The 12442-nt window shown below is 39.0% G+C and overlaps 1 protein-coding gene across 1 annotated transcript; it reads right to left on the reverse strand.

The window, feature by feature from the left end:
• Window positions 1-693: 693 nt before the first annotated feature.
• On the reverse strand, window positions 694-11992 carry LOC135696988 (uncharacterized). Its single transcript, XM_065216531.1, has 3 exons — window positions 11924-11992; window positions 1008-1175; window positions 694-937 (listed from the first exon to the last, which is right to left on the reverse strand). Exons 1-3 carry the CDS (start codon window positions 11982-11984, stop codon window positions 735-737), a joined length of 432 nt encoding a protein of 143 aa, XP_065072603.1. The 5' UTR covers window positions 11985-11992; the 3' UTR covers window positions 694-734.
• Between the last annotated feature and the right edge of the window lie 450 nt (window positions 11993-12442).

Here is a 12442-nt window from a genome sequence, read left to right on the forward strand (position 1 = left end):
TGGAGTAAAATCATGTTAGCAAGCACCGTCAATGAATACCTAAACCATGGATGGATGGAGCAGGTTGTCCGCGGAGAAGGTGTCCGGTCAAAGGTTACTCCGCAATCTGCGGCGGATAATTGAAGGGCAGCAGCTACCCATTGGCGGCGATTATCACGTATCCCCACCGCCCGATTGTAATGGGTATCCTGTCGATTTTATAAGCATATTTATTTATACAGTGCTCGAAACTGCCCGTTCACGTGCTTGACCAAATATGAAGCAAAGCGAGCTGTATGTAATGGTTGTACGGAGTTTATGAATAATTTATGAGCTATAATCACACGGGGTCACCCTTCGCTAGGATCATAGTTGGCTGCAGGTGGTAGCGGTTACATTATTACTGATTTACTACGATTGGTGTTTCAAGGATTACCTAAGGAGGCAAGATTTATCATATCGGAAGGTAAAAATATGGTAAGTTGGAAAATGTTGAACGCAATTTTCCGCTACCTGTGGAAAATGCGCAATTCGGGTTTCCGAAACGAAAGTCCGAAGGATTATAGTAGGTTGAGGTTTTAATTTAAAATGGAGTTAAGCATTATGACGAATGGTTTCAATAAATCATAACAAATATAATGAATCACAATAATTTTCACAGTAAATATCATATTATTTTACATTTATTAAAAAAAAAGAGTAAGTACACTTACAGATACACTACATTAATGATGATATCAATGTAAGACTCTCAATCAGATCAACATTCTCAGCATTGCGACTGCCACCGCCGTCATCAGTCCCGCTCCCAACTCCAACCGTTCCGCCCGGTTGCATTGGTCCTTCCAGCACTGGCAAACCGTCTCCAGATGGTCCTCATTGTCCGCCACATAGCAGTCGGTTTTCGATCTCTCGTAGCCACACTCCCGTATTACCCGGTGGTGTTTGTTGTTCAGAACTGCGAAATGCGAAAAATATGGAAATTAGACACTCAATTGATTTCTCCACCTCAGCCGACCGGCTCTTACTGGTGACGGAAATTTTCCGACAGAACGGCTCCCGGCCCGTCTCGTCCGGATAGCATTCGCGTAGGAATTGCTCTAGCTTGGTCAAATTCTTCACCCCGCTCGGGTCGGGCTCGCCGAGGCAGTCAGGATTGTCGAAGCTATTACAGCGATAGCACTTGAGAGCGTCCGCTGTTGGGTTGGAAAGAAGCAGAAAAGAAAAGGTACACATAAAGAAGAAACCAATTCAGACCAGATCACTTTCGATGGCTTTCTCGATGAGCGAGATGTACTTGAAGCAGTATTTTCTTCAATGTTGTCTTTTATCATTCGCCATTCAGCGGATCGGATATTATTAGCATATCGCACTTTACAGCAGTGTATAAGTCTCGGGGAAATGTGCTAATATGAGCCGTGGGAAAAGATAGGAACGAATGGGCGGGAAAGTGTTTTTCCCGCTTCTTGTCTTCTGTAGTCTCTCAAAACAAATCGATTTAGCAATCGACGACTTACACTCTTGACCGTGAGAGCGTGAGGGTGGTAGCGGTGCTAGGGTGGATAAGCTAATGAATTATGGATGAGACGAATCAGGATTTGGGCGCCAGGAATCAGTTGGCGTTTTTTGTATGGTTGGAAGAAAAGGAGAACATCTTCGCGTTAGAAATATAACGTCAATATGGTGTTTAGAGGTTGTCGTCTCATGAGGTACTTATGGAAATGGTAGAACTATAAAAGCAAAATATACAATAGAACATTCATCGATGCCAATCGTTAGGTTTTATATTATTTGCGAGATAATTCAAGCCGAACAATGGATTAGGTTATAAGTAACATTGACAGATTTGTTTTTGCATCCGGCCATTGAAAGACATTTTCAGTTATTGTCAAGACATAGTTCGTAAAAAGAAACTATTATCTAGCAACTAATACGTTAAAGACGACGAGAATTGTAGAGAAACGAAACAGTAAGTTGATGACGAGAATCGATCAATGTTATTTAGGACCTAATACATGGATTGTTTGGCTTGATTTGTGAGAAGGTCATTAAAGTGAAAAGAGAATTTCTAGGCATATCTAGGGTAAGATTGATTCACAGAGATTTGACTTAACGCATTTTAGCATCTAGTGGGGGAAGGTGAGGATACTTATTCTTCCCTTTTGTTTTTTTTTTCTATATCTCAGCCAGTAATGTGTATTCAAAGTATTCACCAACCACATCAAAGAGTCCTTACTAAGACACACTGCAATGTGCATAGCAATTGAATAAAGTTATTTTAGTGAAGTTTAAACCGATTTCCTGCAATTTGAAAAAGCGGACCAAGTATCTCCACCATGGGGAGACTTGAACTCTTATTAAATCAAATGATGGGATATCTAGTATTCAAATAAATATTTTAATATTTGGGTATTTTTCGCGTGAAAAATAAATAATCTGAATAAATAATTGTCAAGGCCTAAACTGAGCTTTTTACGAGAGGCCCGGCGATATGGTTATAGTTTGAGTATCCCCACTTCGAATGGATCAAGTCTCCCCACTGGGTGATAATTTTTCTTTTGAATTCTATAAACATAAATAGTAAATTTATTCATCCGCATAGCAGTGATTACCTGCTGGAAGGGTCGACATTAATTATACATACTGAAATCAGAAGGCATGTCTGGCATTAACAGTCCGAAAAACACAGTTTTCCACGTGCCTTAAAAAAAAGTTTACAATCCTTTGGGAAAATCTATTATATTAACAATATGATCCACTCTTTCGCTTAGCTGGCGAACCGAATGTTTAACCATGAAAGCGCCTCTGTGGTCAATAGACTGATGCAAAATTTAAAATTTTCGCTCGGCAGTGTTCAAACGGTTTCAAATCGGGTCCTAATTAGCCTCAGAAAGTTTAAACTCATTTGATAAGAAACTGACTCGGCACAAAACATTTGAAGTTACTATGGGAAAACAAAATTCTTTGTTCATTGTCTTCTAGCCATTTTACATAGTGTACTGTTAACTATTATATTAAGGAATTTTTATCAGCTACAATTTTGCAGAAAATCGTTTTTCAGCAAAACGTCAAATTAAATAGTTATTAATTGTTTAAGAGATTCATAATCTTATGACAAGAAGCAACTGTATTGTGGGAAACACTGTATTCTGCAGTGTGACATAGTAGCCATGATTGCTGTCTTCTATTCTACGCGCCATAAACACCAATGTTGCCTGCTGAACAGTTGATTGAGCATGATCAGTGACTTGAATCATTAATAATTTTTGTTTCTTATATTTGATCGAAAGGGGGTCTTGAACAAAGTTGTAGCTGAGCCAATTTTCAACAAGCTCAGCTATCATTTTCTAAAGTAGAGTGAACTGGTGAATTTTGAGATAGATATGAACCGAAATTATGGTTTAAAATGTATGGATTTCAGCATATTATTTTATTTGATAACAGCACTGATACGTCAGACAAATTTTCATAAAGGGTGATACGGTCAAAATTTGGTCAATATCAACTTGACGTATTTCTTTCAATTTTGCATTTAAAAAACCTGAACACCCCTCATTTTGAAGGTGTGTGTGTGTGTAGAATGTTGCTCCTATTTTGATTTTGGAATTCACTCTTCAGTTGTCAAAATGCCGTCCAAGCAAGAAGAGCAGCGTATCAAAATTTTGCTCGCGCATCGCGAAAATCCGAGCTACTCGCACGCAAAGTTGGCAAAATCGCTAAAAGTTGCCAAATCAACCGTTACAAATGTAATTAAAGTGTTTGGGGAACGTTTGTCGACAGCCAGGAAGTCTGGATCGGGGGGAAATCGAAAACCGGAAGCCGCTGAGACGACAAAGAGAGTTGCCGGTAGTTTCAAGCGAAACCCTAACCTCTCTCTCCGAGATGCCGCAAATAAGCTGGGTGTATCGTCTACAACCGTGCATCGAGCCAAAAAACAAGCCGGACTATCGACTTACAAGAAGGTAGTGACTCCAAATCGCGATGATAAACAAAATACGACGGCCAAAGCGCGATCCCGGAGGCTGTACACGACGATGCTGACGAAGTTTGACTGCGTGGTAATGGACGACGAAACCTACGTCAAAGCCGACTACAAGCAGCTTCCGGGACAGGAGTTTTATACGGCAAAAGGAAGGGGAAAGGTAGCAGATGTTTTCAAGCACATGAAACTGTCAAAGTTCGCAAAGAAATATCTGGTTTGGCAAGCCATCTGTACCTGTGGCTTGAAAAGCAGCATTTTCATAGCTTCCGGGACTGTCAACCAAGAAATTTACGTGAAAGAGTGTTTGAATAAACGTCTGCTGCCTTTCCTGAAGAAACACGGTTGTTCCGTACTGTTTTGGCCGGATTTGGCATTTTGCCATTACGGTAAAAAGGCCATGGAGTGGTACGCCGCCAACAACGTGCAGGTGGTTCCCAAGGACAAGAATCCTCCCAACACGCCAGAGCTCCGCCCAATTGAGAAATACTGGGCTATTGTCAAGCGCAACCTAAAGAAGACCAAAAAAACTGCTAAGGGCGAGCAGCAGTTCAAGGCAAACTGGCTTTCTGCGGCGAAGAAGGTGGACAAGGTGGCTGTACAAAATCTGATGGCAGGGGTCAAGCGTAAGGCCCGGCAATTCGGATTTGGAAAAGCGGAAGCCTAACTGAATATTTTTCCTGAATTTTATACTAATTGAACTTGAAAAAGAAATTTAATTTGATTTTTTAAATAAACGATTTCACCGATTTACACGCGTTTTCCCTTGACCAAATTTTGACCGTATCACCCTTTATAATACACAAAGTGTAATCAATGTTGAGTGCTTGGCACTGATGGAGTCTGCAAGTAGTAGTCGAAATACGCGTATCTGTAAAAAGATAAGCAATTATAACGGAAATAAAAGGAAATAAATCAACACACTCTAAGGCTCTTTATTAGTTTTCTGCTTATTTATACCATCCTGACAATCCAAAATCTTCTACTGAAGAACCAGGTCTTGGCTTGGACTTTGCATCTTTTGCATTTGTAGTACTTAGGGATCACGAATTTGTAACCAGTTGGTTACAATCCGTGGATTTTCGTCTGTATGAGTTATTGTTGGTTGGGAAAATTCACGTTTTGTTAAACCTTAAACAGTAGAAACACACAAGAGCGAGAGGGCTTGTGCCGCTGCAAAGAACAAGAACTTTTTTTTTCACCTGCTCGGGACATAAAACCACTGCGACCAGTAATTTTATATATTGTAGTATATCCCATGTCTTTAGTTTAGTGCATGTCGTATTACTCCATCACTATTGAGAAATGATGAAGTATTCGGTGTTGATACAGTTGTCATTCTTGCCTTCATCGCAAGGAATCGATTCTAATTGAAAGGTCCCGCTATTTATACCCTGCGAAGTGTTGAAACACGCCTCTTTGTCAGTCAAAATTGGATTTCTTAGCAACAAAAACAAGCAATGACACCGATAATGACCATGCATTAGAACCCTAGTCTTAACCACTTCAAACTAGGGAACAACGAATAGAAGATTAGGAATCACATAGGTAAAGACTAACTAATTCATTTTTTCCTTGTTTCAAGATCATCCTCGATTCCAGGCATGTAAAGTAACAAGGACTAAGGTGTGTTCCTTTGATTGCTGAAAAATCATGTTCCCTTAGTTTGAAGTAGTCAAGACTAGGAATCTGTGGTAGATCTTACATCCCGTATCGTACCACGAAAAGATAATCTACCCACGTTACAAGAACGTTACTGAAGGGAGGACAATCTTAGCTTTCAAATAACAATGGATGCGCAAATTGGATGATGATGGCCATCTTAGATTTGGAAGATTAGGGAGAGAAACAAACAGGCGTTCGTGTGGAATAGACCGGTATCTTAAAGTGCAGTGCTATTTAGTGTCATTCCCTCCCCCTTGTTGCGTTTCTATGATGTTGGACTGCCTCCGTTCAGGTAATTGGTTTTTATTATCCTGACTGAATTGTGATAATTCTCAGGACCTCATACCGTAAAATAAATTGGTCTCACACGGCTCGGCTCGGACGTCAAGATAGCTTCCGAGCCTAATTATTATTATTATTATTATTATTATTATTATTATAGTCCATCTGACTTGATAGTCTCAATGAAACACTTAAATCTAAATATAATCACTCATTAAAAATTAAAAATTGGCCGACAGCAAACGATGACGAAATCTGGAGGCATTGATGTCAAAATCAAATAGGTCAGAGGCTTCGTTGAATTGATGAATCATGGCGACAAAGGAACTGTTTGCAGTATAGTTGGTTGCATGTACTACTTCATGTAGCAAGGTTCTCGGACGGAGTGTTCGGGCAGGAGCATACAGATTAATTTTGGCCAGTAACTCAAGAACATCATATACTGTGAGCAAAACTTTAGCAACGAAGACGACCTGCGATATGTTTTGCTGCTTAGCAAGAGTATCCAAACCCAGTAAACGACAGCGGTTGGCATACGTTGGTAAATTCAGCGGGTCACTCCATGGAAGATAGCGCAGTGCGTATCTGACGAATTTGCGTTGAACAGCTTCAAATCGTCCACTCCATACTGCTTGGTAGGGATTCCAGACAACACACGCGAACTCCAGTAGTGAGCGTACCAAGGGCTTTAAAACACAGAGGATCACGAAATTTCTTAGATATCTTGAACATGAATCCAAGTTGACGATTAACTTTGTCGATCGTGGTTGAGAAGTGGCGGCTGTATGTGAGCTTTTCATCCAACATGACACCGAGGTCTTTAACGTGATCGACACGTTGAACTGCACTGCCAGCAACGTTATAATCAAACAAAACGGCAGTCCTAGTTCGACGGAAACTAATTACGCAGCACTTTGAGACGCACAGGACAATAAAATTACGTTCACTACAATCATTAAAGATTTCAAGAAGGTTTTGTAGTTCACAACAGTCGGCATAGCCTCGAACGACTAGATAAATCTTCAAGTCATTGGCAAAAAACAATTTACCTCCACGTAGTAGAATAAACGTTACATCGTTCACAAATAAAGAGAAGTGTATACAGTAACTACACGTTGCACGAGGTACGATCTAAGCCAGCTGCAGAAGGAAACAGAACATCCAATTTTTTCAAGCTTTGATAGCAGAACGTCGTGCACAACTCTATCAAACGCAGCTTCAAGATCAGTGTAGATGGCATCCACTTGAAGTTTCTTGCATACATTTTCCATACAGAACGACGTAAAGCTGACGAAATTAATTTCCACGGAGCGGCCAGGAAAGAAACCAAATGGACATGTACTTATGTAATGCTTGCAGGAAGCAAACAATCTCTCATTTATCAGCGACTCAAACAGCTTAGCTTCAACCCCAAGCGAGGTAATCCCACGGTAGTTTTCCACATTGCGTTTGTCTCCTTTCTTGAAAACAGGGAATATAGTAGAGCGTTTCCTTAGTGCGCTAATGATCCTCGATCGTCTGTCAGGGACGATCCGCTCAGGCCGCTGGCCTTAATTGCCAAGGAGGGTCCCGTCTCGGCTCGACCAAGATGGCCATGCCACGGTCAGCCGATGTCGTCAACGATTGAAGACGCCTGCCAGCCAAACGAGCCAGCAACGCCTGCTGTGGCTGATGAACGCCACCAGATCCGCCATTCTGCCATAACAGAAACAACACCGTTTGTTGCCCGCGCCGCAAGTTACGGACACACGGTAGTGCAGCCGTAGGAGATCCCGCTGCAGCAGTGAGTACAGTGACAATTTAAACCCTCGCATACACGCCACATAGGGGAAATGGATGTAATGTCGGCTAGTTTGGGCCATCCATAAATTCAGCAATCGACTAAATTTTCAATAGCCACCAAAAATATCCATTAGTACCGTCCCAATGACGCGTTCATCTAGATAAATTGATAAATAGCAGAATTTTAGCGATGGGCCGAATCTTAGATCCATAGGCCAACATTTGAGCCATTTCCCCTATATGTGAAAACCCACACGCCACAGAAAAGGGCAATAAATGTTTTAGAAAATGTGAATATTCCTGTGTTTGCATACTTTGTCCGCGTAGCCCCTCCGCATACCCTGTAACATGCCGGCTAGACTGATGAAAAAATTAAAATTTTCGCTCGACAGTGTTCAAATGGTTCCAAATTGGGTCCTGATTAGCCTCCCAAAATTTGAACTCATTTAGTGAAAAACTGACTTGGCACAAACCATTTGAAGTTTATATGGGAATTACTATGGAGAAACCATAATTTCGGTTCATATTTATCTCAAAATTCACCAGTTTACTCTACTTTAGAAAATGATAACTGAGCTTGTTGAAAATTTTCTCAGCTACAACTTCGTTGAAGATCACTTTTCGATCAAATGTAAGGAACAAAAATTGTTAATGATTCACGTCACTGATGTCTTATGATTATGCTCAATCAATTGTTCAACAGGCAACATTGGTGTTTAGGCGCGTAGAATAGAGAAGAAAAATCATGGTTACTATGTCACACTGCAGAAAACAGTGCTGCTCACAATACAGTTGCTTAATCTTGCCAAAAGATTATCAATCTCTTAAACAATTAATAACTATTTAATTTGATGTTTGGCTGAAAAGCGATTTTCTGCAAAGTTGTAGCTGATCACCATAAGGATAGCAATAGAATTTGTTAACACTACAATATGTTAAAAGGCTAGGAGACAATTAACAAAAAGTTTTGTTTTCCCATAGTAATTTCCATAGAAACTTCAAATGGTTTGTGCCAAGTCAGATTCTTATCAAATGAGTTTAAACTTTCGGAGGCTAATCAGGACCCGATTTGAAACCGTTTGAACACTGTGGAGCGAAAATTTCAAATTTTGCATCAGTCTAATGCCGGCCTTGCGACACAGTTCAGGGGTCTCATGTTACTGAGCTAGTAACCCGGGAGTGTTTGGTCATGCCATAGTCACAACTTAAGTATGCTGTAAGGGGAGAGAAGTAGATTAGAAATCAGTGACAAGCAATTCATAAGATAGACGATGAAGCATGTCGAATGGGGGAGGGGGTGACTTTTCATCATTATCTTGTGACATGGATGCGCCCTTATATTTCATGTAAAAACAAAATTCATTGACTTCCCAACCTCCGGGAACATGAATATTGTACCTTGTAAGGGTTTTGAATGGTCCACATTAGTGGAATGATCTTAACGGAATCTAATTTCAGAGAAACATGTTCCGTTTGTTTCCAATACAGCGTGATCCCAAGTGGGTTCTTTAAGGGTATTGAGGTAAATGCATATTCGTAATCTGCATTAGAAATGGAACCCAAACCCAAAATTTCATCAATTTTGGTACACTGGAACTATTTTAAATAAGAATGATTACATTTGCAAAAATCAACTTATTAGCGCCCCTCGGTGTCACTTTGTATGGGAGCGAGCTGTCAGTTTGTCAGTTTAGTGTCAAACAGTGATGTTATTATTTTGCTTTAAATATTGATTTAAAAATCGAGATGAAAGTGTGTGGGTTCGAGAAAAATATCGCTGTGCTCAGAAAATGAAGCTCTTTCAGATGATATATAAAAACCGATATATTTTTCAAAATTAAAGAACCCAATTAGCAATGGAAGAATGCTCCGATAAAAAAATCACTCAGGCTAAAACTGGACCACACCTATGAATCTTGTAGCATACTATAATAAAGTCACAAAGAATAAGAGATCTGTACAAGAATCTGGAAAATCCAAATTAACCCTCATAATTCACAAGTACAAGAAAACCATGTGCAAGAGGACACTTACGACCCGTTCCTTTAGTGCATCCATCTCGTTGAAATTCATAACAGACCTTTTTCCATTTTTATTGCTAACGCATGTTTTGACACTACGTTCAATAACATTCGTTTGCGCTTTGCCAATTGAAAACGAAACAGAGAAAAACAACAGTTCAAATTACTACCCGGTGTATTCCAGGCAGTTCAATACTCACCAGACTTGCATTCTAAGTTGTGATTATTCATCAATACCCATACCAACCTCAAGAGGTACAAGTCGCCTGTATTTGTGACGCTTCTTGAATTCACACTTTTAACGAGTAGCCAAATCGAAGCTGATTGGCTAAACTAAAATTTCAAAGTAAATCCAAGCACCTCCCACTAGAAAAAATATTGCGTAGAGTTAAGGTTTTGTGTAGAGTTCGTGTAATTCATTTCTAAGAGAAATAAGAAGGCAATTTTGAGCTTTCAAAGGATGAACAATCAAGTTTGTTAAAATCTACAAGAATCAACAATCAACAAATATCAACTAAAATCGCGAAATACAATTAATTAAAACGCAAAAATCTTTATTCAACCAGAATCTGATATCAACTAAAATTAATATTCAACTGGAACCAACTATCAACCAGAATCAAAAATAATTAAGAACCAAATTTCAAGATTGAATAATAATGAATAATCAAGATTCAACAAGAATTAAGAATCAATAATCAACATAAATAATGAATCAAGAGTCATAAAAATCAAGATTGAATGCTTCTTCAAATATTAACCAGAATTAAGAATCAACGAAAATAAAGAGTTAAAAACCAAATGACTAGAACCAACATTAATCAAGAATCAACCAAAATTCTTGATCAACCGGATAAACTAGAATGAATAATCAACAAGAGCCAAATATCAAACTAAATCAAGAATAAATAAAGCACACGAATCAACTAAATCAACCAACATTTTTCAAAACAATAATCAACAATAATCTGACCAGAAAGGAATTAAGCAGAATCAAGTATCGACAGGCAGTTAAAATCATTAATCAACTAGAAGCCATAATCAACCTGAGCTAAGAATAAAATAAAATCATGAAAAAATATGAATCCAAGAAACAACAAGAATCAATAATCAAGATTCAACATGAATTAACCAGAAACAATAATCAAGAACCAAGAAACTAACAAGCACAACCATTGACGAAGACGGGCCTTCTCTACATCAACATATGGTAACATCGGATACCGAAAGTAGTTCCTCTAGCTTCAAGCAGCAGGTTGGGTCAGCTGTGTGCGTCACTACCTTCTGTGTTTGAAGAACCTCTTATCAGAGCGCGGCACGAGCATCCCCCAACAAACGATACGTCGCGTCTCGCGTAATGGAAAATTGTATACCGTAGAACCCTGTTAGTTTGAATAGATAAAATCGCAACTAACCGATGCTCACAAGGAATTTGTTTAGCTGGTGCGTATAGCGCCATTGGGCATCTCTGTAGGGGTACCAGTTAAACAAATTCTTAATGAGCACCAATCAATTGCGATTTTAGCTATTCAAACTAGCGGGGCTCTGCGGTATTATGGACACTAAACATTAGGTTATCAAACATTTTTAGCGACACGGTCGTAAACGGTGGTCCAGACATATGATTTATTTTTGGGATAGCTTTCTATGGAGGAAACTCGTACACTTTCCAAAGCTTTATCTAATGAATTGCAAGATTGCTAGCCAAACAGGCTTTTATTAGATTCTCTATGGTACACAATAGATAAACCTCGAGATGGATCCAAATGTTATTCTTAGGATTGGGCTAAACAAACATTTGTGGTTTCACATAATCAAATATCCAAATTTCAAAGTAAATTCAAAGTTAACTAGGTATTCGGAGATTTAGCTACTTGCGGCTATAAAATACTATCGCCATCTGTTGACTATCGGTAGCCACACTACCAACTAACGAATATTTACATCAACTGTTCAAAGTAGTGGTCCTGGTTGCTTTTTAGCAAATTCAAAAATTAGGTCAATAATTGTGGTATCGGTAAATGCTAGTTTGACACAATCAGCATGATTCACAAAATTGACCCTTCACTCAGAATACGACTGCTTTGCAACTCTGCAACATTGCTCACTACATAATCTTAATTTCATATAATTGATGATATCGTTGAGTCAACACGAAATGTTTGTTAAATCACCATTATGAATGTTTTATCATAATTTATGTCTTTGTTTTTACCTCTGTCAATAAATGTTAACACTACAACCAGGGAAACAAATATCATTGCTTTGAATTCCATCTTCCTTCCTGTTTTTTTTTTGCGCAGTTTTAGACACTGTTCGAGCTCACAAAAATTAATTTATAAATGATTTATCAATGTTGTTTTCGGAAACCACCTCAGCAATGTTCACCAAACACAATTCGTTCTAGCAGTAATTAAAATACAACCATCACGCGAAACGTCCAGCCTACGATGATCTACAACCATCCAGCGCGATGCAACAGTTGAACATAGACTGATGTTTCCATCTGATTGCCCTTCCAACTTCCAACCTGTTGTGTTTCCTACTATTTTGTATAATCATCATCATCATCATCATCATCATCATCAAAAGCGTCGCCATGACGGATATGTGAACAGCATCATCGTGAAAGTCAACATTGCTACCATTATTCGAAGAGTAGAGTAATAAACCTATCATCGAAACATATTAGATAGTGATCCAACAACCAAAGATCACAAAAATCACTCATGGC

This window comes from Ochlerotatus camptorhynchus, unplaced genomic scaffold (genome assembly GCF_037179485.1).
Source record: "Ochlerotatus camptorhynchus isolate MF236.1 unplaced genomic scaffold, CSIRO-AGI_Acam_v1.1 ptg000064l, whole genome shotgun sequence".
Classification (NCBI taxonomy): Eukaryota; Metazoa; Arthropoda; class Insecta; order Diptera; family Culicidae; genus Ochlerotatus; species Ochlerotatus camptorhynchus.

What these genes read in the sequence shown, in the direction of transcription:
- LOC135696988 (XM_065216531.1), bottom strand. Translation starts at nt 11,984, where the DNA reads ATGGAATTCAAAGCAATGATATTTGTTTCCCTGGTTGTAGTGTTAACA. An exon ending in GTTAACATTTATTGACAGAG is followed by an intron (nt 1,176 to 11,923) that starts GTAAAAACAAAG and finishes CCAACCCAACAG; the next exon opens with CGGACGCTCTCAAGTGCTAT. An exon ending in TCGGAAAATTTCCGTCACCA is followed by an intron (nt 938 to 1,007) that starts GTAAGAGCCGGT and finishes CGCATTTCGCAG; the next exon opens with TTCTGAACAACAAACACCAC.